This window comes from Camellia sinensis, chromosome 11, assembly GCF_055761805.1.
Source record: "Camellia sinensis isolate YWXY chromosome 11, ASM5576180v1, whole genome shotgun sequence".
NCBI classification, from domain to species: Eukaryota; Viridiplantae; Streptophyta; class Magnoliopsida; order Ericales; family Theaceae; genus Camellia; species Camellia sinensis.
In genome coordinates this window covers 54,328,057-54,355,235 of record NC_138971.1, presented here as the reverse complement: position 1 = coordinate 54,355,235, position 27,179 = coordinate 54,328,057, and the positions used below count along the sequence as shown (strand labels likewise).

Genomic DNA, 27,179 nt, shown 5'->3' with positions numbered 1-27,179 from the left:
GAAAACATCATTAGTTGTGACATCCTTTTGAGCCAAAGACCACATGAAAAACTTCACTTTACGAGGGACAACCGCTTTCCAAATTTTCTTATGAGAAGGAAACAAGGGAACAGAGGGATTATCAATGATCTTATCAAAAAAAGATTTACATGAAAAGACTCCTAAGGAAACAAGATTCCACACCCTAATATCACAAGAGGAAGAAAGAAAGACCCCCTCAAGCACGACCAACAAAGATGCCAACTCCACCGCCTCCCTATCATTCAAGTTTCTAATGAGATCAAAATTCCAAGAGATAGGTGCCACAGAAGAGCATGCCACAAACGCTATTAAAATATTTCGAGAACAGACCAACCGGTAAAGAAGAGGAAAAGATCTATCAAACGAGATATCCCTTAACCAAACATCCTCTCAAAAACGGACAGTCACCCCATTCCCCACTCTCAATGAAAAGAAGTTAGACACAAGTGGATACAAACGAGAAATAGATTTCCACGGTGAACGACTGCCTCTATTAACCACATTAGAATCTCTACCATTGGGTTGAGCTCTATCCTTTCTTTTAACAACTGAATACCATAGCGATTCACTAATAGAAAATCTCCACAACCACTTGTCAAGAGAGTAATGTTCCTAGCAACAATGTTCCCAATAGCCAAGCCACCTTTTCCCTAGGAAGAGAAACAATCTCCCACCTAACCAAATGAGCCCCTTTGCCCTCTTCACACCCTTTCCAAAGAAAATCGCTCATCAATTTCTCAATTTTCCTCGCAATGCTAACCGGAATTTTGAAAAGGGACAGGAAATAAATAGGAACAGATCCTAATACGAATTGTACCAAAGTATATCTCCTAGACAACAAAACTCACTTCCATCCCTCCAATCTTTTCCCAATTTTGACAAGAACAAGTTTCCAAAAGGATGCCAATCTAGGATCTCCTCCCAATGGAAGCCCCAAGTATTTGAGAGGAAAGGAATCAATGCAACATCGCAACATATCCACCACCCTATGCACATAGCTATCTTCCAAATTAATACCCACAACACTGCTCTTGCTAAGATTGACCTTGAGACCCGACACAATTTCAAAAATTCTCAGAATCTTTACCAAACTCCCCCACCTTATTTTCCTCATATGATGAGAAGAATATAGTATCATCTGCAAATTATAAATGAGTAACTCCAATCCTATCCCTTCCCATTTGCTCAAATTCACTCATGGCAATGAGTAATATCAGCATACATGAAACTTAAACCAGCTGACATCTTCCTCAGTTTCACAAATTAATCAACAGCAATGAAAAGGCAACTAATCAACACCAAAGATAACCATGAACATTTGTATGTAACCCTACTGGGAACATTGAAGTTCAGAAAAGTATCTAAGCAGGCATGCGCAAAAAGCTAACATGAAGTGAAGCCAACCTAACTGCCCTTGCATACTGATTTAGTTACTTCTGATGGTGTTATACAAAGTTTTGCTTCAAGAAAATATCCCAGAAAAATGTGGAGTTAAAATGAAAACCTGGCAACCTTTTCATCTTTATCCTCATCTATAACACCTTCCTTCTCAGTAAACCTCTCATAATCGTATACCTCTTCCTCTTCGTCATCTTCATCCATCATGGCCTTACTATTGATTTCTCTATCCTTCAAACCAATGCTCAATACCACAGTTTCTTCCCTAGACTTCTCCACATCTTTCCTCAGCTTCTCCATGTTCTCTCTCCTTCGTTCTTCCTTCAAATGTTGCTTCTCTGTCCACCGCTTGTCAAGATCAGCCCTAAAAAAACAAGCAAATGCCACACAAGAATAATAGTGGATCGCTTATCCTGACAACAAAAAGATCGAGTCAACAAGGATCAGCCACATCATGCCCATAAAAATAAAATCACACTACAACTTGATGAAGAGTTGAGTATGTGCTAAACTTGTACGTTTCCATGTACTCTTCGGCACTTGCTTCAATGGCCTTGAAGAAAGCCTCCATTCCAGCACGAGAAACTGCACACTCCAACAGATCTTAGATTCTCATAGAACTCCTCCAGAGCAAGAGAGAGGCTTCTAGTAAGGGTTGACGTGTACGAATGATCTGAATCTAGTGCCGCATGAAATGCCTCAAAGTCTTCCATCCACAGCACACACATCAGTAGCAGCAGCGTATTATCCAAACCAATGTAAAAGAAACAAAAAACAAAAAAAAAAAAACCTGAATTTGCATATTCAAGAAAACACACAAAATGAGAATAAAGATGGATCCAGACAAAATAAGGGAGAACATCCACGTGTACGGGTGTTACACTACCTTTAACAGTCATTTTGAAGAATCAGTTCTGATTACAGAATCCTTTTGATGAAGACAAATAGGTAATATTCTTAAAACTATACAAAACTAAACAAAAAATACGAGATATATCTACATACACTTGGTCTGGAGACAAGTAATTAACGAGGAGAAAGCACAAGTTCAAAAACAGAAAGGGGGTATACAAGACAAGTTTTCGTTATTTATTGCAAGATGCTTTTAGGTGAAAGATAAAATTTTCAAATTTCTATCTCTCTCCACTCAATCACTAAAGAGAAAATTTAAGCCAAATATCCAAAATTGTGTTCTCTTTTCCAACATCACAAAAATCTATATAATTGCATTTAAGTCTTTCTTTGGTTCATGTCATGAAGACAATTAAATCTTAACCAACATCATGCAATCATTTAACAAGTGATCATGCAATCATTTGACATACAGAGCATGCCCATGCCATTTCCTATTGCTTGTTCCATTATTCTATCTGTTTGGGAGAATCTATGACTTCCACCATGTACATATTCAGCAAACTTTTGTAATAAAGAATTCCAATTGTTTGTAAAACATTACAATTGATAATACTTCATCCTAACAAGTTAGCAAGCGATTAGTAGCGTAGTTCGCCCTTGGCCACTCTACAACATTTAGGGTCACACAATGTTAGATCATTGAGACCTTGTTTGGTGCAACTTATTGGAACTACTTATAGTTTTTTTATTTTGGGAATCTATGCCAATGTATTTCATGCAACTTTTACTTACAACCTATGAGAAAAAAAATAGCTTAAAAGTTGAAAAAAGTTGATTATGTGAAAACTAGAGAAGGGATTTTTTTGCTTCTATTTTTTGATTATCAACTTTCCGCTTATAGAAAATACACCAAACAGACCCTGTATGGTAATCATACCTTGACCTCAGTCAATCTACTTTTTGGCCTTTCAATTGCCCTTGTAGTGTCTCCAATTTATTATTACAATTATTGGTCCAATTTACAACACCAATCATTTCAATTGACTCTCATCCCTTCCTCACAAGTGATTTTCAATTACACAACATAAGACATTGTTGGAACTACCAATTTCCATCTTCACACCATCAAAACTTTTTTTTAAGTAACATAATGACCATGTATATCATTAAGCAGAACACTATAAAACTTTAAACATGGATTCTAAGAGTGTTGGCATAGTTTTAGCATATATTTGCAACAAATCACGTATTAACCCCAAGGGGTGGACCAAAGGCCCTGGGACTCTCTTGCTAAGCAAGAGATCTGAGGTTTCATTCCTCACTACCCCTTGAGGCTGCCCAGAGGCTTATGCTCAGTAATTACCTAGTATATGAGGGACGGGAGTCGGGACTAAAAAAACAACAAATTATATTAATATTTTCTACACTTTACCTAGTGTTTCAGTTCCAAAAAAATATGAAGAGGTTAGACTATTAAAGTGTACCTATGAAGTTGAAAGACTTCTAAAACAAACCAGAGAAAAAAAAAAAAAAAAAAAAAAAAAAATCTTGCTTTCAAGAATAACCTACTTCATAAACTCCAAAATCACAAGTCATAAACGTTGTAATCCACTGAAACCATGTGCATGTGCGCAGACTATGTTCTTCATGTTCTTGTGTCATTGAATGAATTTAGGTCCTTTAGTAAAATTATATTCAAACATGATGAAAATCCATTCACAAAACTTGCTTCCAGGTCACTTCAAAGTCGCAATTAATTTTTAAATTTTCTCACCTGATTAGTGCTGTGGTAGGTACCATTTCATCACCACAATAACCACACAAATAATTTACAAGCAACAAATAAAACCAGAACACAAAAGTGAAAGGTTTCACAATCTAATACATACGAAAACACTTAATCAACAAACATCAACATCAGAACAAGCAGTCATGTAAACAAGGAACGCAAATTACCTCCAAAGCAAATTGGTGTTGAGCCATATCAGTCTTGTTGAATGCCAACACCAAAGGCAATCGTGTCTTGTAGAGAATGCTACAAGCATAAAGCATATTGCTCATAAAAGTTTGTGGATTCGAAGAACAAGGTGTATCAACTACATATGTAATTATAGTGGGAAAGGTCGAAGCAAAAGCTTCTGTTATGATTGCTCCAGAAGCAGACGAAGTGAATATCTCGATCTGACCAGGAGTGTCCACAAGAACATAATCTAGCTGATCTGCTCGTTTCTCAATAACCGAAATAACCTGAAATTGACAATACTTCTATTTAGTCTGAACAAAGATGCATTTATGCAATTAAATAACTTGAAGGAAACATACAGATTGATTTATAAAATTTGCATAGACAAGGACATTTTAAACCTATCATTGTTAAACTCATGCAAGTAAGCTTGGGTACTCCTCTCAATGTCAATGAAACTTTGAGCCATCTAATCCAATAAAACTATTGAATATGAAGTCCTCTAGTGGATGTTCATAGTAGATGCTATATAAAACTGAGATAAATTAACAAATATAAGACCTCTGGTGGATGTTCATAATGCCACAATTGTCCTGTCTCAGTTTTTAACATATACGAAACACTCAAAAGACCCGATATAAACATTTTAAATAGTTACTTTCAGAGAAAGAACTTCCTGTTCACAGTTCTACCTCATAAAACTTAGTAGAAAACAAATTGAGTGATGTCAGGATTCCACCATTAGGACCAAGATTGAACTGCTTCATCACTTCCTTGTATTTGATGGTGTCCCTTGTATCGATATTTGCACTGAATGGGAGGGACATCACAGCAGGGTCAAGATTCATTACATAGCCCTGGATATTTGAAGCTTGCATATGACAAACTAGGCGATGAAGGAACGTTGTTTTTCCACTTCGTAACAAATTTGATATATGAAAACCCATATCAGAAATCAAATAATAATAACAAGGCACTTTGGAATTTATAAATACAAATTATATTTTACAATTTTACATATGTCCACATACATATATAATACCTGCCATTCCTACAACAACGATGATGACTGGTTTTCTTTTGAAATTGGTTTATGAAGTCCCTGCCTCCCCAGACTCAATATGCATTTTTTCTATCGACTCGGCAATATCGTCTTTGAATTTACCCTTTAAACGCCGAACAAAACAAACAACAACCATTCAACAGATCGAACGTGCAATTACTAAATTCGGACAATTCATGAAACACAAGAGGGTGCAAAACAAGTGATAGTATTTACTCAAGTGTTGGACGATCCATCTGAGTCCATTTACATTGTTGACACAGCTTCCTCAGGTGTTTTCGAGTTCGAATTGATGGAATCAGAATCAATGTCCATTTTCTTCGGTCCTTTATGTTGGACAATTTTCACTGTATTTAAAAAGATTAAATTCTGTTGTGTACAAAATAACAACAAGAATATAAAGAAATAAAGAAAAAGAGAGAATTTGTTTGATTACAAAAATCAAACTCGAAATAAAAATAAATAAATAAAAAACAAATTTTATTTTGTTACAAAAACAAAATTTAAATATGATTTTAATAAATAAAAACAACACTGAAAATAAATTAAATAACTTACTTGATTTAATTTGTTCGAATTATTTTCTGATCAAGTCCAGTGTTTGACACTGTGTCCTTAAGACAGATTCGTCCTCTCCACGGTGCTTTCAGAATTTGGACGTCTATCTCCCAGGATGAAATGATCTACCACAAACAATAGCAGCACTACTAATTGTTTGCCTTACGAACACACTAAGTGTTTACACTCTTTCTTTCAGAAATAAAATGCAACAAAATGAAGAATAGAATAAGCAGAGGTGAAATACGAAATTTCTGAATGAATAACATCAAATGAGGGTGGCCCTATTTATAGATGTAAAGGTGGCTCTTGATTTTAAATTGAACAGGTATGATACCTGTTGGTTTTGAATTCAAACAGATTTGAATCTGTTAATAATTCAAACAGATAGCAAAAAACGGGATGGGCCCTGTTTGGGTGTGCACTAATTCCAAACTAGTTTATTTCTGTTTGAAAACGGGAAGGGCCCTGTTTGGATGTACAGAAAATCCAAATCAGTTTAATTTGAATTCTGGATTTCATTTTACCAAAAAATAAAATTAAATTCAAATGTTTTTGGCCCAAAAAGATTAGTATTGGGCCGAACAAGCCCAACCACACACCACGCACCCGCGCCCAAGCCCAGCCCAGCCTAGCCCACCCGACCGGACGGACGGCGGCGGCAGCGCGCGCGCGCGTGTGGTGATTTTAGGGTCCAATGGGTTTAGCCATTTTGCCCATAACCTCTCCCTCTAAAACACTTGGGTACCTCTTGGGGCACACCCCAAGTATCTCACCCAAGCCTTATAAACCCTTTCAAAACTTCCCACCAAATCAATGTGGGACAAGCCAATTTACAACCTTAAGGAATTTCTACCAAAACTCCATTTCCATGGAGCACACTTTGGCTTTAATTTCCCATTCACTCGGTAATGGTTTTGAGCAACCAAATATACCACGTGAATCACAACGCGGCATAGAACGCGTTACCACTTTGACCCGTATAAATCGATGCACGGGGCCCACCTAAAAAATAGACCAAACTTGAGAAAAAATTCTGGTTTTTATCTAGAATTTTTCTACCATTTCCAACAATCCCCCACATGAATGGAATTTGATGACAACGGAAATGCAACAATATGCAGACTTAACGAAAGAGTATAAGTCGAAAATATCTTGCATCAAGATAGGTAGTTTTCGGCCTTGAACCTTCCCTAGTGATAACCTATCGGACTTACTGGCTAACCAATGGACGCGATGCCTTGAATTGTTCAGCCGTTTGTGTAAGCCAAGACAATAGATTTCACACAAAATATCTTCTAACACATCGTGGTTCTCACTGTTATGTTCATTTTGGCCTTGAACGTACCTGGTTTTCATGAGTATTTCTAGAGAATGTAGCCTTTTTCATTCTCATAGAACCGGCCCCAGTTCAACACTCATATAGGTGATTCTTATTGTGAGTATCTCCTTATACTCGTCTTGATTTTACGCCTTTAATCAAGATATAAGTAATCATTAAAAGCAAAGCTTATCCTTATACCCCTGCAGACAACATATGTTGCAGATATCACTCTCACCATAGGAATAGGTAGGAATTTTAATCCCTTGGTGATTTCTGGCGAGCCATACATAACTTAGTTGTCCTTTTGAACTTAGTTCTTGGGATCTCCAGTCATACAAGTAGGGTTACCATTATGACGACTCTTATGTAATAGGCTTTAATCTCATCCCCTTTGATGAACTATACACTGGCTCTTTTGTCAAACCTTTTGTTAACGGATCCGCAATATTCTCTTTAGATTTTATATAATCTATTAAGATTATTCCGTTTGACAACAATTGCCTTACGGTATTATGTCGACGACGAATATGTCGTGATTTACCGTTATACATGTGATTCTGTGCCCTGCCTATTGCAGATTGACTATCACAATGAATGCAAATAGCTGGCACAGGTTTTGGCCACATTGGAATGTCTTCTAAGAAGTGACGAAGCCATTCTGCTTCTTCACCTACTTTGTCTAAAGCAATGAACTCGGATTCCATTGTGGATCGTGCGATGCAAGTTTGTTTCGTGGACTTCCAAGAAACAGCAGCGCCTCCTAGAGTAAAGACATATCCACTAGTGGATTTTGAATCTTTAGTATCCGATATCCAATTGGCATCACAATAACCTTCGAGTACTGCTGGATATCGAGTAAAGTTCAAACCATGATCACGAGTAAATCTTAGATATCTAAGAACTCGAATGATCGCTTTCCAATGGTCTTCTCCAGGGTTACTAGTGTACCTACTCAATTTACTGATAGCATAAGCTATATCAGGACGAGTACAATTCATTAGGTACATTAGGCTTCTAATGATTTGGGAGTATTTTAACCGAGACACTGCATCACCTTTATTTTTCGATAAATAAAGACTGATGTCTACAGGTGTTCTAGCTAAATTCAAATCATCCTCGATAAATTTATCAAGAATTTTCTCAATATAATGAGATTGAGATAATGCATATCCGTCAGATGTTTTAGTAATTTTCATTCCTAATATAACATCTGCGACTCCCATATCTTTCATATCAAATCTTTTGTTAAGCATCTGCTTAGTTGATTTGATCATGTTTTGATTGCTTCCAATGATAAGCATGTCATCTACATAAAGACAAACTATGCCATATCCTTTGTCAGTGTTTTTAACATAGACGCATTTGTCACATTCATTTATCTTAAACCCATTAGTAAGCATTGCATGATCAAATTTTTCATGCTATTGCTTAGGTGCTTGTTTTAATCCATAAAGGGATTTTACAAGTCGACAAACTTTCTTTTCTTGCCCTGATACTACAAACCCTTAGGGTTGTTCCATATAGATCTCTTCATTTAGATCACCGTTTAAGAAAGCTGTCTTAACATCCATTTGATGTATTTCTAAATTAAACAACGCTGCTATAGCAATAAGCATGCGAATGGATGTTATTCTTATCACAGGGGAATATGTGTCAAAATAATCCAGACCTTCCTTTTGTCTGTAACCTTTAACTACAAGTCTTGCTTTATACTTGTCAATTGAACCATCTGCTTTCATTTTTCTCTTGAATATCCATTTATATCCAAGAGGTTTAGAACCTGGTGGAAGATCCACCAATTCCCAAGTATGATTTTGTATAATGGATTCAATTTCATTATTAACAGCCTCTTTCCACAAAGGTGCTTCAGGACCTGTCATTATTGCCTTAAAGCTTTGAGGTTCATTTTCTAACAAGTATGTCAGAAAATCTGGACCAAAGGATTTTGATGTTCTTGCTCTCTTACTTCGTCTTGGTTCATCATTAGTTAAATCCTGTTGGTCGAGACTATTACTAGTCTCTTGTGTTTGATTGTCATTAGTCTCTTGACTTTGTGTACAATCATAAGTTCTTTTCTGTGAATTTAATTCCTGTCCTTTCTTATAAGGAAAGACATGTTCAAAAAACACAGCATTTATAGCGACCCCGGTCTTTTCCCATTTGATTATTGTATCCGGACTTAGGTTCCGTAGCTCCTGCCATTGTATTATGATTGTTACCGTCTTTTTTTTTTTTTTCCTATTTCTGAGTTGGGGGATGCAATGGGCAGGTTTGTAGCAGGTTGGTTGAGCTTGAGAGCAAAGGGTTGCTGCCCAGAATTTTGACCCTTCGCTCGAGCGAGCTCTTTGTTTTGGTCCGTCGCTCGAGCCAGGGTTTCTTCGATCGAGCGAGGATCGCGTTTTGTAGTAAGACCTGAGAGCAGAGGTTTTTGGCTCGAGCGAGCTTTTCTTCGCTCGAGCGAGTTAGTTCGTTCTTCGCTCGAGCGAGAGTTCCTTCGCTCGAGCGTGTGTCTGGTTACAGACCTGAGGGTTTGAGTCCTTCGCTTGAGCAAGATTTCTTTCGCTCGAGCGAGATTTTGGGTTGTTGGCTCGAGCAAAGCTTCCTTGGCTCAAGCGTAGTTTTTCTGTGTCTGGTCGCTCGAGCGAGCAAGTCTTCGCTCGAGCGAGCCTGTCAGGTTTAAATAGGCAGCAGCGTGTTTCAGATCTGTTTTTCTTGCACTTTCATATTCCAAAACCCTAGTTACGAGTTCTCTCTCCCTCTACACACCTTCTCTCTTAGGATTGATCTACTTAGAGTAAGTTTCTACCTTAGATCCTTTATTAAAAAGATAGAGTGGGTCGAGGGCTTCCATTTAATCTGAATTGTTGGTAGTTTGGAGCACTTTGGAGTTTGGGTCTTCATCTCCATCTTCTCTTTTGGGGCTATTTCTTCGAGGTAGGGATTTCCTACTCCATTCTATAGGCTTTGTTCTAAGTTTTGGTATTTTGATATGTTGGGGATACTTTGGTGATTTTGGGAAAACCCTAGTTGTATTAATAAATCAATTTGTATAATTAATTCATGGAATTGGGAAAATATGGTTAAACTCATGGAATTGGGGAATTCATTGATTAAATGGCGTAGTTGGTTAATTTAAATCACTCGTCTATTGAATTGTTGGTATATTTATTTCCAAGTCTAGAAATAACTGTTTTGGGCTATCGGTGGAGGATAGTCGTGCTTGTTGTAGACACTGCATGTGGATTAGGGATAACTGAAACTAATCATTGATTAAGTCATCAATTTTGACTGCTGAATTAATACAGACATTATGTGTATTGAGTGTGTGTTGTATATGTTATGTGTTTGCATACATTGTTTTGTGTGGGAGGAGATAGGGGATGTACTCCACGGTTTAGGGGAAGATAGGGGATGGACCTCTAAACCGGATTTTGTTTGAGAGGAGATAGGGGATCGACTCCATTAGCATCACTTTTATGTGTGCTTATTTATATTGAAGTGTTTTTATTGATACAGCACTAAAATGTGTATCAAACTGGAAGTATGAAGTGTTTTGATTTGAGCCTGAGTCTCATCTGTTTATTGTCATTGGAAGAATGTGAATTTGATATATATATAGTTCACTGTTGTAAGTTTGGCCAGGTTCTGAGCCATATTGATAATGTTGGAAAGTAAAACGTGTTTTAGACATTAGTGTCATGAGACTGTATAATGAGGTAATTGATTATCCTGGTTAACCATCTATTGAATGCTATTGCTTTATTCACTGCTTATATGTGGTTTAGTATATTTCTACTGGGCTGTGGCTCACCCTTTATGGGAACATTATTTTCAGGTCCAGGTGATAAGCTACCTCCCAGGACTTAGCTTGGAAGGATTTGGAATTTGAAGACTATTTTTAGTTGTTTGTTTTTATTTGATAAATAATCAAGCCTTGGGCTTTATTTGTATTTGAGTTGGAACTCATATTTTGTGTCCAAGTGTTGGCTTGGAAAGATGTAAGCCCATAGGGCATTTAATTTGATGTTACATGTAATGTTTTTAATTAGTAATACTCTGATGAATGATTTAATAAATTGTTTTCTTTAAATAATGCATGTTGAGGATATACGTATAATGGGTTTATTTTGAGGGCGTTACAGCATTCCTTGACTTTTTAATAGTGTTCACATTTATATCAGGTATTTCTGATTTATAAGTCAGAAACCGATATGCACTACTATTATAACCAATAAACACACAGTCTACTGTTTTTGGTCCAATCTTAGTCTTTTTAGGAACAGGAACTTCAACTTTTGCCAAACACCCCCACACTTTTAAGTATTTGTAGGAAGGCGGTCGACCTTTCCACAATTCATAAGGAGTGCTGTTGGTTTTCTTGTGGGGTATTCTATTAAGAACATAATTAGCAGACAATATTGCTTCCCCTCACAAGTTCTGTGGTAAACCTGAACTTAGTAACATGGCATTCATCATTTCTTTGAGGGTTCTATTCTTCTTTTCAGCAATTCCATTTTACTGTGGAGAATAAGGGGCTGTAGTTTGGTGAATAATGCCATGTTGTGCACAAAATTCATTTAATGGTGCATCATATTCACCACCCCTATCACTTCTAACCATTTTAATGGTTTTACCAAGTTGATTTTCAACTTCTGTTTTGTAGAGTTTAAACATTTCTAAGGCTTCATCTTTACTTCTAAGTAAATAAACATAACAATATCTTGTGCAATCATCGATAAATGTTATGAAATACTTTTTGCCTCCTCTAGTTTGAATAAATTTTAAATCACATACATCAGTATGAATTAATTCTAGAGGTTCGGTTTCCTTTCAATCGATTTAAATGGAGCCTTAGTTAGTTTCGCTTCTACACAAATTTCACATTTATGATTAGGATTAATTTCAAACTTTCGTATATGATCTAAACCAATTAATCTACGCAAAGCATCAAAATTCACATGTCCTAATCTGCCATGCCATAAATTTAACTCAAGAATATAAACAAAAGATGTGTTATTCTTATTCATAGCAATTTTTGGTACAACTGTCATTACATTCAACTTAAAGAGACCATCGCTCATGTATCCCTTACCAACATACATATCACTCTTTGTTAATACAAATTTATCAGACTCAAAGACAAGCCTAAATCCATTTTTACTTAACAAAAAACCAGAAACTAAATTCTTCCGGATGTCAGGTACATGCAGTACGTTGTTGAGGGTCAGTTCTTTCCCTGATGTCATCTTCAAGATAAATTTTCCTTGTCCAGCCACAGTAGAAGTAGAAGAATTTTCCATGAAAAGTTGTTCACCATTTGTAGCCTCATTGTAGGCAGTGAACATCTTCTTGTGCGCACAAATGTGACGAGTTGCTCCAGTGTCAACCCACCACTCTTTGGGATTTCCAACCAAGTTAGCCTCAGACACCACAGCAGAAAGGTTGATGTCATTCACTCCGTCAGAGATGTAATCCAATTCTGTTACATTGGACTGATTGGTGGTCTTCTTACTTGTACTTCCATGATCCTTCTTAGGGCAGCGGCAGTTAGAAGCTCAATGTCCAGTTTTGCCACAGTTATAGCATTTTCCTTTGAACTTCTTGCTACTATCGCCTTGTTTAGGACCATCTCCAGTAAACTTTCTCTTTTTGTTATGTGGTTTATGAACTTGTTCAACCACATTAGCCTTGGACTCAATGGGATTTTTCCCATTCCTCTTTTCAGCCTTTCGGTTATCTTCCTCAATTCTTAATCTTACAATCAATTCATCCATAGTCAGCTCTTTGCGTTTATGTTTTAAATAATTTTTGAAATTTTTCCAAGCCGATGGTAACTTTTCCACTAAAGAAACGACTTGGAATGACTCGCTAAGAGACATACCTTCTGAATGAATATCATGCAAAATTATTTGAAAACTTTGAACTTGAGATATTACCGTTTGGGAGTCTACCATAACAAAATTCAGAAATTTACCGACGACAAATTTCTTCGTGCCGGCATCTTTTGTCTTGTATTTCTTCTCCAAAGAATCCTACAATTCTTTTGCTGTTTTCAGAGGACTGTATACATTATACAACATATTGTCAAGGCCATTTAGGATGTAGTTTCTGCACAGGAAATCTGAATGTTTCCAAGCATCTACAGCGGCAACAACTTGCCGATCACTTTCACCCTCTTTAAGTGCTGGAGCTTCTTCATGGAGAAACCGGGCCAAATTAAGAGTCATAAGATAGAACAGCATCTTCTGCTGCCATCTCTTAAACTCGGTACCGTAAAATTTTTCCCGTTTTTCTCCATAATTGATTGGTACATGAACATGGTTCTGGATAGGGACCGATGTAGGTGTAGCAATAGGAGTACCACTACCAGATGCAGTTTTAGTTGTAGTAGCCATAATCTCGGATTACAAAAATCATAAAAAATTAAAACACAAATTAATTTTCTAGTTACTAAAACCAGAAAATAAATTATAACAACAAAATAATTTTATTTTCCTTGTTACTAAGACTAGAAAAATAAAATATCACAATAATTTTCTGTAATACCAAATAATATTCTGCAATTGTTAATGACACCAGTATATTACTACTAGTTGTCAAAGAAAAGAGACAGTATATTACTACTATCTGTCAAATAGCATAAATCACTATTTGTTTTTCCAACCAGAATATTATTTTGAAAAGACAGAAAATTAAATACAATGAAGATACCAAAAAAGGAATCTGTCTTAAGATTGTTGGACAATCTTCACTGTATTTAAAAAGATTAAATTCTGTTGTGTACAAAACAACAACAAGAATATAAAGAAATAAAGAAAAAGAGAGAATTTGTTTGATTACAAAAATCAAACTCGAAATAAAAATAAATAAATAAAAAAATAGATTTTATTTTGTTACAAAAATAAAATTTAAATATGATTTTAATAAATAAAAAAAACACTGAAAATAAATTAAATAACTTACTTGATTTAATTTGTTCGAATTATTTTCTGATCAAGTCCAGTGTTTGACACTGTGTCCTTAAGACAGATTCGTCCTCTCCACGGTGCTTTCAGAATTTGGACGTCTATCTCCCAGGATGAAATGATCTACCACAAACAATAGCAGCACTACTAATTGTTTGCCTTACGAACACACTAAGTGTTTACACTCTTTCTTTCAGAAATAAAATGCAACAAAATGAAGAATAGAATAAGCAGAGGTGAAATACGAAATTTCTGAATGAATAACATCAAATGAGGGTGGTCCTATTTATAGATGTAAAGGTGGCTCTTGGTTTTAAATTGAACAGGTATGATACCTGTTGGTTTTGAATTCAAACAGATTTGAATCTGTTAATAATTCAAACAGATAGCAAAAAACGGGAAGGGCCCTGTTTGGGTGTGCACTAATTCCAAACTAGTTTATTTCTGTTTGAAAACGGGAAGGGCCCTGTTTGGATGTACAGAAAATCCAAATCAGTTTAATTTGAATTCTGGATTTTATTTTACCAAAAAATAAAACGGCCCAACCCAACCACACCCGACCAGACGGATGGCGGCGGCGGCGCGCGCGCGTGTGGTGATTTTTGGGTCCAATGGGTCTAGCCCATTTTGTCCATAACCTCTCCCTCTAAAACACTTGGGTACCCCTTGGGGCATACCCCAAATATCTCACCCAAACCTTATAAACCCATTCAAAGCTTCCCACCAAATCAATGTGGGACAAGCCAATTTACAACCTTAAGGAATTTCTACCAAAACTCCATTTCCATGGAGCACACTTTGGCTTCAATTTCCCATTCACTCGGTAATGGTTTTGAGCAACCAAATATACCACGTGAATCACAACGCGGCATAGAACGCGTTACCACTTTGACCCGTGTAAATCGATGCACGGGGCCCACCTAAAAAATAGACCAAACTTGAGAAAAAATTCTGGTTTTTATCCAAAATTTTTCTACCATTTCCAACACTTTAATGCATAAACAAGAGAGCATGTTTTGAACATTGAAAAAACACGAAAAAAAATATATAAGAAGGTGGGTTGTCATGAAAAGTTAGGGTTTTAGTTACGGTTTAGATGGCTCCAATATTTCACTTCTTTTTTCCTGGTATATTTCTCGGGAATCAAACGGAAAAAGTTATATAAATACTGCAGAAAAAACATGCATATATATATATATATATATATAGCAGAAGTGAAAAGAAAGAAATTGGCTTACTGTTAGAGTTGATCCTCTTCGAAGGAGACGAAAATGGAGTGAAAGGATTTGAGGGTTTTACGGAGGTTTTCTTCAATCGCTCTCTCCCTCCATCCGGGGCTGGCCTGAATTTTTCAAGTGCTCTGAGCTCTACTTTTTTCTTCCTTTTTTTTTTTTTTCAAGCCCATCTTTTTACGTTTTTTTATTTTATTTTATTTTATTTAAATCACATCACTTATATATTTTTATACATTATTTTTTAAAAAATTTAAAAATATATTTATTTAAATCATCTCGAACAACTCTTAAATAAATTCGGGGCCATTTTTATGTGGTGCATTTTTTCACTGTAATCTTTCAAAATTTTCTTTCTTTCACTTTTTATGTTTTATTTTTTTAATTTAAAATTAAACAAAAATATTATGTTAACAGTCACATTATATAAAAGGAAAAATTAGTTTACTATCTATTTTCAATTTTTAGTAATAGAATAGATCCATAATATTTTCTTTTGTAGTCTAGGATCCCTCACTTCCATACCCTTATATCACACCTACACTCTCATTCTCTCTCTACTCTCTTCTTCTTCATCTCTCTCTAGGGTTTTGATTGGCGCAAGAGAAAAGAAAAAGACAATGAGGACGATAATTGCTCCGATGAAGATTCCGATCACTACCCATAATCAGAGGACAATTATCAAGATTGGCTTTGAGAGCTTGCTATTTACAACATTGCGTTTGTATACTGTCATCTTAGAGTGAGAAGACTATATGTGTATATATGTACACTCAATTTAACCTTGTCTCTTATAACACCATTCTATCTGGGTTTTTCAAATCTAGCTTGTTAGTTTCCCAAACATTAACATTTTTCGATTCTATACACAAAAAGATTGTCAATCATGAAATATAGTTAGTTTTGCTCAGCACCAAAGATTGCAACAAACTTTGACCTATTTCATAAAAATACATCGTTGTTCGATTAAGCTGGATAATTATACTTATTCGATTGTATTGCCTTATTGTGATTTTGAATTTGGGAAACAAGTTCATGCAGAGGTTGTTAAGGTTTTCCCTTTATTGGATGAATTTCTTGGGACCAATCTTCTTAGGATGTATTCGGGAGCTAGGGACATAGCGAAGAAGGTGTTTGATGAAATGCCAAGAAGAGATTTAGTTAGATAGAATGCTTTGATTTGTTGTTATTCTAAGTGTGGAATGGGTGATGTGGGTGTAGAGTTGTTTCGGCAGATGGGTATTGAAGGAGTTGTTGTTGATGACTATACTTATGCTATTGTTTTGAATGAATTTGCTTATCGCTCTCAAGTCTTTGAAGCAATGCAAGTATATTAATTGATTTTACGATGTGGGATTTGTTTGGATCGCTTTATTAGTAATTCTTTATTAAATTTGTACTCTAAGTGCGGTTTTATGTTTGTCGTTATACTCAATTGAAGATTCCGATGACTATCCATAATTGAAGGACAAATATCAAGATTGGCTTCGAGAGCTCGTTGTTCATAACACTGGGTTTGTATACTGTCATCTTTGTGACGATCGCCTCCTTAATTCAGTACATTAATTAAGCTAATTATGTGTTTAATGTTGATCATGTGATTTGGGGTTAATTGTGAATTAGTGCCATGTATTGATTTCTGCCATGTGATTTTTTTTGAATTGTGATATGGTGGGCAGATAGGTTAAAGTGAATATTAGACCTGTCTAATTCGTTCATTTTAACAAGTTAAAATTAAATCATAAGATAGGAATTAGAGCCTAATTCACACTAATATAATTAAATTTAGTCTAATTTGAGACCATAAATGATAAGGATTAATTTAATTCGGGTGAAGTTGATTTTAATTAATTTAATAGTCTAATTTCATTGAAGCCTAATATAATGTATGTAGAAAACATAGACTTATGGTCTACTCATCAATTGCATAGGAATATGAGTGAGGTGTAGTGGGTTTTTATTCTTGCACGTAGATACATACACGTAGAAAGAGAGAGAGAAACTGAACTCAACCTAGAGAAGATAAAAGAGAGAAAAAAGAAAAGGAAGAGATGGTGAAGAAAACTGTCACGACCCAAACCCGCCCCCATAGGTTTAGCATCGTAACCGACCAGTAATTCTTGGATTACCAAAGGCCTCTGAACAAAATAATGTATCAACAGGGGCTGCGGAAGCAAATATACTAAACATACATAGTCCATAGAGCTGTGCAGACAAACATGAGACAAAAATTTTTAAAACAAACTTATATATTTATATACAGATGTGACGTCGAAAATACATTAGTCTTACGTCACCCAAGCTACTTATACAAAACCTCCAACGTGTTCAAACCAGACATAAGCATTTAGATGGTACAAAAGTCCCAAAGACACAAAAACTTGAGCAGACTTCAAAAGAGAACCTCCACAGGAGGCATGATGGTTGGCTGACACCAAAACTTGCCAAGTAGCAACTTAGGCCTGGTCACGCGCCTGCTCACCTACATACATACAATAAATAGTGAGCGAAAACCCAGTGAATAATAACAAGGTATAGAGTTTTAATGAATGATGTCCATCACAGAATTAGAGATCAGAGTTAGATTCAGATACATGTTCATATTCATATTCGTATTCATATTCAGATTTTGCATAAGATCATACATGGTACACCCATTTGCTATCATATCAACTTGGTCTTGAGACCCACAAGTATAGTCGGTACCGACGACCATAAAGGTCCATATATTGCGCGCAAGTAGCCATGGTATTGTTACCCCCAGGCAAGGGCCATGTGAATATAGGCCTCAGTATTGTTACCCTTGGGCAAGGGCCATATGCATATAAGCCACAGTATTGTTACCCCTGGGTGAGGGCCACGTGCATATTGGCCACGGTATTATTACCCCCGGACAAAGGCCACGCGAGCTAAGGATACCACAAATACATTTCAGAAAAGTGGACATTCATTCATAATTCATAGAATAGCAGTTCAGGAAACAGATCATATCATTTTAGTCAGAAAATACTTATAATCAAACATAGCTTTACAGAGTTATTACTCACTATTAACAGATGGTTCCAAGTAGACGAGTAGAAGAGGCAATTCACTTAGCTCGTGGTGCGTGACCTACATAACACGATAGAGACATACATTGATACCCACACTCAAATCGTACATAACTCATTTCATTGTTCTTAGTGTGTTTCTAGCTTTTAACCTCATTATGGAGTCTTAATCATGGCGTAGGAATGCCTAGGATGGAATGAACATGTAAAAATGCACCTGAAATCATTTTTCAAAACTTGCTGAAAACAGGATCCACACTCGAGCGTGGCTTTCCTCGCTCGAGCGGACATGCAGAAAGTGAGGGTTCGCTCAAGCGTGAGTTCCTTCACTCGAGTGGACTGTAATCTTTGAAAAAGTACTAGTTGCTTGTAATTCACGCTCGACGGACGCTCGATCTCCGCTTGAGCGTGAGACTCAGACCCCCGCTCGAGCGTGACTTTCGTCGCTTGAGGGTGCTGCACAACACGTGAACTTGTAGGTACATGTATTTCACGCTCAAGTGGGCATCAGGTCGCTCGAGCGGAAGTGCACGTATTTAGAGTGCTCGCTAGAGCGTGAACTTCTACGCTCGAGCGTGGATTCAAATTCTGGAATTCCCAAATTTGATCTCCAAGTTTCAAACTCAAACCAAACACTTCAAAACTCATCCTCTTGGGCCAAAATTCTGGGGAACATTAAAAAACTCACAAAACATCATGATTTAAAGATTATTTCATGAAATCAAGGCCCAAAAAGATGGCAATTGGTCACAAATCCAACTTAGACTTCATGAATACTCTAAAACATGACATGCATGCATTTCCTTGAACTCAATCATCCCAAACACATGATCAAATTAGACAAATTGATAGAAAACATGATGAGTTCTCAAAACATGAGTGAAATGAACACATGCGTGAAAGAATTCTTTGAAATCAGGCTCAATTTATGAAGAAATGAACATGCATGCATAGTATGGCTCAATCCTCTTCAATTCTACCTCAAATCCTACATGGATTCATTAATTTACTTGAAGTCTTGTAAAATCTAGCTCAATTATACAACTAAGAGTTTGATTCCTTACCTAGAGGCTTAAATTCACAAGTGTTGAAGTTAAAGTTCTCCAATCTCTTCAAATAACAACAATTCTTAGCAAAACCTTTAGTTGAGTTCAATTCTCAAGCCTTGGGCCAAATCTTCTTATTCTCTCTCTCTCTCTCTCTCTCTCTCTCTCTCTCTCTCTCTCTCTCTCTCACGTTTGTACTAACAAAAGAGTGAATTGGGCGTGTATGACTGCACAATGAAGCCCACTAATGTCTTAATTAGGCTTGGAAAATAGTGGTATTAATGAAGGTTAAAAGAGTGACATTAAATTAATCTAATTTAATCGTTCCAAATCGAATTTCAATTAAACCTACTATAAGGTTCTAAAAATTCCAACTAATACATAAATCAAGTCACTTTCTGAATCGGATGCCGATAAGGCCTTTAATTCACAAATCGAAACTAAAACATGAACAGATCTTTCTACGCCAAACAAATAAAAATGCATCTAAAGCAACACACTCATGTAATTACCTGACTAACTGTTTTTCATGTAATTACCAGATCCGTGGTCGTGAGCTTTCTGGAGAAGCTCACGACCACGGTCCTGAGTAGAGGTACTGGTACCAACAAAGTGGTAGATGATTGTTTGGATGAGGGTGTAGACCGCATCAGACTGTTGGACCTGCTGGTTGGTAGTTGGGTCAAGCTCTAATTTGACAGCAGTCAAAATTTCAGTTTGTTGGAGGGGAGTTTCTGGTGATAAAGTATCTAAATCAGGGCTGGAGTCAGCACGGAGCATGTGGATAGATCCACTGCTAGTTTGACCAGGAGGCTTAGGAGATTCTGGAGGGCGAACATTAAGTGTTTGCATTTTCTGAAGAAGAGTGTCCATAAACTCAGTATTAGACGATTTAAGCTTAAAATTTGTAATGTCGAAAGATGGTTTGATAGATACTGGATGGAGTGTGGAGACTCCTGTGACAGGTGGAGCTAGAGTTCTATCCTTGAAGGTAGAAACAACTTCTTCAATTCGGATTAACTGTTTACTGATAGTTTGACAAATAAGATTGGTATAATTATTTTGTCGGGCCAAAGAGGCTTCTGCTTTGGTAAGCTTTACCGATTGTGCATCAATATATGCAGTAGCGGATAACGGTTGTCTGGTGGTTTCACCATTGGGTGCTAATTGAATTTGGCATTTATAAAAAGCTACACCAAATGATGATGTATGCTACTGTTTGTCGCCAATACAGTAATAATGACCAGGCCATAGCTAAGTTTATTATCAATGGCTTTACCGGTATTCTTAAAGGTTGGTGGGATAATATTATGACTCCCCTCCAACAAACTAAAATTTTGACTGCTGTCAAATTAGAGCTTGACCCAACTACCAACCAGCAGGTCCAACAGTCTGATGCGGTCTACACCCTCATCCAAACAATCATCTACCACTTTGTTGGTACCAGTACCTCTACTCAGGACCGTGGTCGTGAGCTTCTCCAGAATTTGCGTTGTCCATCCTTAACCCATTTCCGATGGTATAAGGATGTTTTCCTTCTTAAGGTTACCCAACGCTCCGATGCTAACAACACTCATTGGAAAGCCAAATTTATTGATGGCCTTCCTACCCTCTTTGCCGAACGTGTTAGGAAAAAACTTCGGGACCGCCATGACCGGATGTCTATTCCTTATGAACAGTACACTTATGGACAACTGGTGTCCATTGTTACTGATGAAGGTCTTTCTTTGTGTAATGACCTCAAACTCCAGTATCAAATGAAACAACAAAACTTAACAGGCAGGAAAGAATTAGGCGAATTTTGTGACCAGTTTGCCTATGAGCCCGGTATTAAATACCCAGCCAAAACCAGAAAGATTGGTCATAAAAAACCCTCTAAACCTTACAGAAAAAAGTCTTATCCAAAGACTAGCCATCCGAAACCTACTAAGAAGTTTTATCCCAAAAAATCCACCAGTAAATCAAAAGGCAAATCTAAATCAGAAGTTAAGTGCTATAAATGTGGTCAAACAGGACATTATGCTAATAGATGTAGATCTAAAGCTAAATCCAAGGTTAATGAATTAAACCTTGATCCAGACATTAAAGACCAGTTAATCCAAGCCTTAGAAGCTGAAGAAATTTCAACTGAAGATGAAATACCTTCTGATGATGAGCTTAACCAGTTATACTCTTCCTCCTCTGATGAAGATGATCCAGAAGAACCATGTCCCTGTAGTACCAATCAGGAACAAATATCCGAAATCAATTACTGGAAATCCATAGTAGAAATGAATGGTTTGAATCTCGGAGAACCCAGTAGTATCAATGTTTTAACAGACACTCAAAAGGATATGCTTGCTGTAGCCGATCAGATCCAGGATCCAGAAATAAAAATAAAATATTTAAAGATGTGTTATGAACATCAGCAAACAATAACAGATACCCCTCCTATACCAGATTATTCTTATAATCTCCAAACAGTAATTAACAGAATTCAGACTAAATCAGTAGTCGAACAGCCCACTTCTCTCCAGGATTTAAAAATGGAAATTAATGTTCTAAAAACCGAAGTCAAACACTTGCAAACTGCTAGTGAAGCTACTATCAAAGATATTAAATATCTTCATACACAAATTCCCAAACAGAAAGCCAAAGAACCTGAACAAAACCTTGATCTTAACAAGGAAGAATCTGAAACTTCAACCCCTTATTTATTACTTGTTAATCAAGTTACTTTCCAGAAATGGTACATAAAAATTTCTTTTATGATTAAACCGGATTTTATCATTAAGGATGCTATTGCCTTAGTTGATAGCGGTGCTGATATGAACTGTATCCAAGAAGGTATAGTTCCAACCAGATACTTTGAAAAGACTACCCAGAGTCTTACCAGTGCAAGTGGAAATTCTCTCCAAATCAGGTACAAAATTCCAGAAGCTTATATTTGTAATGAAGATCTCTGTCTTCCTACATCTTTTGTGTTAGTTAGAAATCTTGCAACAAATATCATTTTAGGCACACCTTTTTTATGTCTTTTGATGCCTATCCAGAAAATTGATTCAACAGGTATTTATTCCCAATTACAAGGAAAAACAGTTAATTTTGAATTCATCACTCAACCGTATACTAAAGAATTAGATCAGATCCGTGATTTAATTTCTGTCAAACAAAACCAGATAGGGGGAGTGTAAATCCTAGTAAGACTCTTACTTTTGAATTATTATAATAAAAGCCCTTAGTTCCATCTTTATTCGCAAAATTAACCCTAGAACTAAAAACGTAACACGAATGAACCCGTACAAACCCTAATTAAACCCGAAACTTAATTAGGAATCAGTTCTAATACCCTAATATTGATTAATTGACTCCCTAAATATGAAATTACCACTTGAAAACCTTAGGTTTTTCCGGTCTTTATCACGTTCGTCAGTTGATCACCTTTTATTCGAAACAAGAAATCCAAACCGAATCAGACTCCCTAACCCTAATTTAATTTAATTCTACACTAAAATAAATGTCCCAATTCATAAATTAAACCCAAAGCCCTCACATTTTTATTAAATCACAAATTGACCCCAAACAAGTACCATTATATATATATATACACTTGTACCCTAAAATATATTTTATACACTATATTTTACAATTTCCAACATTTGTACACAAGAAAAAAAAAACAAAATAAGTCCCTCAAATCACCATCATGTGGTCGATCTATACATATATAGATGCAATGAGTGTACTTTTTGAGACAAACTTGCATAAATTAAGGAAAATCTTTGACCTAGGTACAAACTTATATATATAAATGTATATATGCATTGTGCTTGTAACTAGGATGGTATGATTAAGATAAAACCCTAACAAGATCATGCTTAGAGCATCTCCAATGCATTGCTAAAACAGTTGCCAAAGCCATAATATAGCAGTTTAGGCAAAAATGACTTCTCCAATGGCATGCTATAGCAGCTGCCAAATTTGGCACCAGCTTTGGCAGCTACCAAATCTGCCAGGTCACCCCAAAACCAACTACTTTTTTCCTTCCCTTTTAGTTAGGCCAAACATGCCATATCAAAGATTAATAGAATTTTGGCTCCAAATTCACAAATTCATTTGATTTTGTTCTTCATCGCAAATTCATAAATCTCATAACAAATTTTCATAATTTTCACAAATATCATAACAAATTAAATAACAGAATCATCAGTGAACCCAATTTTCACAAATCTCATAACAAATTTTAGAACTAATTTTAGTGAATAACAAATCTGAAACAAATTTACCTGGATTCACAAGATGTGTGATGGATTTCATACGATGTCAGCAATTCCAAGCTTTCGTCTTGTTCATCTTCTTCATCTGTTTGCTTTATCTTAGGGTTTGTTTGTACTTCGTCTTCATCTTTTCCATCAAAAAGACGATTTGAAGGAGTCAAAACAGAGGGTTTCGATTTTCTTAGATGGATTGAAGATAGAGAGATCCAAAGGGTTTAGGGTTTAGAGAGAGATAAAACAGAGGAAATAGAGAGAGGTAAGGAAGATAGATAGATCCAAAGGGTTTAGGGTTTTTTTGTGCAGTGAAGAGGGTTTTGGGAAGTGCGAATAGATACATAGATGGAGATGGAGGTTCGGTGATCGCCACCGTTTGAAGCATTGACCTCAGTAGTGGAGGGAATCCGACGGCGGTGGTAGATCTGACGAGTCAGGTCCAACAGCTCCCCTGCTGTGTCAAGTACGATGGACCTTGCTCTGTTTCTCACTATTTCAAACCTAAACCCACTGGTATCCCTTTCTCTCTCTCTCTCTCTATATATATATATATATATATATATTCATGTTTATATATGGATTGTATTGTAGGTATAGAGGTGAAGGGTCTGAAAATGGAGAAAGCTTATAGAGAGAGACAGGTAAAAATGAAAAAAAGGAGAGAGCCCTGGGTCGAAATGTGTGTGTGTTTGTGTGTGTGTGTGTGAGAGAGAGAGAGAGAGAGAGAGAGAGAGAGATGATGAAAATGAAGATGGCATCAGCCCTGAAGATACCAGAGGCTGAATCTTAGCCGTGGCTTAAGAAATCATCCAACGGTTTGGATGGTGTCTTGAAATCATCCAATGGTTAGTATAATTTTGTAGTGGTATGTGTTTTTTGTGAGGTGAATTATATTTAAATTTTTTTTTCAATTTTTAATTTTTTTTAATTTTTTATATTTGTCTGGTCGGGAATAATGTAAATATATAATATTTTTTTTTTAAAAGTTAAAAAAAGTCACAAAAGACAAAAAATAAATCTAAAAAATCTATATCCAAACAACGCCTACAAACTTGGAGGGAAAGTTGGTTAAGATTTGTCAAAATAGCAAGTGACCATTGGAGCACCATTGTTATAATTTGGCAATGAATATTTATTGCCAAATTATAGCAATGGTAATGCTATTTTAGCAAACACCATTGGAGATGCTCTTAGGTACTTAATTAAGGCCTTTAATCATCCACTATTCCATTGAATTCAAACTAAATCCAATATATCTAATCAAATTCCAACCAATGGGCATTTTGGACCTTTTGCAAAAAAAAATTATTATAAAAACAACCCCTCTCTTAGCATTTTACATACAAGAACACACACACAAACACTTCATTCAGCTGAGAGGTGGAGGAGAAGAGAGTGAGCTTGGTGGAGGAAATGAGAGAAATGAAAGGTCTTGCTAGCTAACCAACCAAGCTTCAAGTAAGCCACAACACAACTCTCTCTTTTATTTTCCTATTTCAAATACATATTCTTAGAGATGTAAAATCATATTTTCAGATGTGTTGTAATGGTGTTCATGTGTTCAAAGTGGATGAATTGGGTTTCAATCCTTTTTCTATTCATATTTCCTCTTAATAGATGCAAAACTACATTTTTCTTCCCATATCTCACATTTTTTTTTAAAGGCATACCACCACTATAAAAATCTGAGTTATTGATACATTATTTAGTATTTTTTCATCACAAAAGAAATGGAAAATTTTCCTTAGTTGGCCTGTTTTCTCACCAATCTTCTTATTTTGAGTATTGTGCATGAAAAATCTGTTTTACAGCCAACTTTCAAATTTCTAGAAAAATTTAGAAAAATCTTTTGAACCTGGATGTCAAAATATTCCTTAAGGATTTAGCTTTCAAGGAAAATTGGTTTCATTGAAAACGAGTGAGCAGTTTGTAAGAAAATTCAATTTTCGTAACGGTCGACGAATTTGGACAGCGCTGGAGTGTTTCTTAAATAACTAAAAATCTAGAAAATATATTCCATTTCTGAAACATGTTCTAAAAATTAGATTAAATGCTATACGAACCACAGAAAGACCAAGTTTAGGAAAAACCTGAAATAGTCCTTTTGATTTTAATCTTTAAGTGGTACTGAATCTGGAAATTCTGTTTTGCATTGGTGTTTTATGCTCTTGAGTTCATGAATATGCTTATTTGTACATGATCATGTATTGGTATGATATTGCATGTGTTATGACTATGTTCCTTATCTTCTTCAATTGATGGTGTTCATGCTTATGTGGATATTACTATTTTATTAAGTTGTTCTAACTTTATTTTAAGACATCTAACTCAACGGAAACCTTAATTGGGGTGGTATTGGGTTTTCGATCACTTGGATAATAAAGAGATGATAATGTGTTATGTGTGGATTGATGGGATATGCTCCCTAATTGAAGGTTAAGTCTTGCGCAAGCAGTTATCGCGTAAACCCTAGAATGGAATGGACGTATTCGATGGTTTGATTGGTGAGATAAGGTTGGGTCCAGCTGGGACATTCAAGAGAATAAAACTTTTTTTGGAAGGATAATGTTGGATTCAAGGTGATAAAACATTTTTCTTTTCACTATCCTTTTTGAGGCCCTGCGGTTGGTGCTACGCGGTATATAATTGTTGGTAGACATCCGAGGTAAGTTCTGCAACAAAGTAGCAAAAGGGGCAGTTCCGAATTGTCTGGTGTCCAATTCTTGCGGTTGGGAGGATTGTAACATGCCCGGGGGGGTACCCGTGCACGTTAAACAGTTCGGACCCTCGATCTCTTTGATCTAGTCTCACAAGTGCAATATGAAATATAGACGAGAGTCCACATTTGACAACTTTAAAAAAATCCATTTTATTGCATTTTTTTTTTTGCCACAAATGGACTGCGTCATCAGATCTCAAAGTCGCCACATAATATTTATTTTGGAAAAATTAGGAAACCCGTGACTCGTGCCAAGGCCACTATTCGTCGTAACCAAAGTTGTCTCGGTTCAGAACCTTAGGTATGAGAGGGAAATGTCATTAATTGAGCACCCCCGCTCACCCGATCAAAAGATCGGCCTTTACTACACCATGATATGAATTTTATTTTCTTTATATGTTCATGTTCTGATTATTTAATAAATCTAAAAATTTACTATGTGAAGCATACAAGTATAGACTATGCCATTCATTTTGGAACAATTTGATTTCATGTATTTTGAAAGAGTTTTTAAGATGTACAACCCAAAAAATTTGACTTTACAAACATGAAAAATCAACATCATTACAAATTAAGTGACACAACCTCCATCCACTGGCATTCATACAATTATATCACATAAGAAAATAGTGTAACGCCCCGACCCTTTACACGTCATCGATATTGTCCGCTTTGGGCCACACCCGCACGGATTTGTTCTTCCCAGTGGGTCACCCATCCTAGAACTACTCCAGC

At 36.2% G+C, this 27,179-nt stretch overlaps 1 protein-coding gene across 2 annotated transcripts; it reads right to left on the bottom strand.

Moving 5' to 3' along the window:
* Positions 1 to 364: 364 nt before the first annotated feature.
* LOC114268434 (GPN-loop GTPase QQT2-like) lies at positions 365 to 15,524 on the bottom strand. Of its 2 annotated transcripts, XM_028209611.2 has the most exons (6): positions 15,386 to 15,524; positions 5,517 to 5,626; positions 5,280 to 5,403; positions 4,930 to 5,152; positions 4,231 to 4,521; positions 365 to 2,125 (listed from the first exon to the last, which is right to left on the bottom strand). In XM_028209611.2, exons 4-6 carry the CDS (start codon positions 5,113 to 5,115, stop codon positions 2,099 to 2,101), a joined length of 504 nt encoding a protein of 167 aa, XP_028065412.2. In that variant the 5' UTR covers positions 5,116 to 5,152; positions 5,280 to 5,403; positions 5,517 to 5,626; positions 15,386 to 15,524; the 3' UTR covers positions 365 to 2,098. The 2 variants fall into 2 exon arrangements, with proteins under 2 accessions (XP_028065412.2, XP_082750072.1); XM_082893946.1 differs by lacking the exon at positions 365 to 2,125 and having other exon boundaries at positions 4,137 to 4,521.
* Between the last annotated feature and the right edge of the window lie 11,655 nt (positions 15,525 to 27,179).

Bases quoted from the DNA above. Each gene is read 5' to 3' on its own strand.
- LOC114268434 (XM_082893946.1), bottom strand. From the start codon at position 5,115: ATGCAAGCTTCAAATATCCAGGGCTATGTAATGAATCTTGACCCTGCT. The intron at 4,522-4,929 runs GTAGAACTGTGA...TGTCAATTTCAG, and splicing joins TTTCTACTAAGTTTTATGAG to GTTATTTCGGTTATTGAGAA.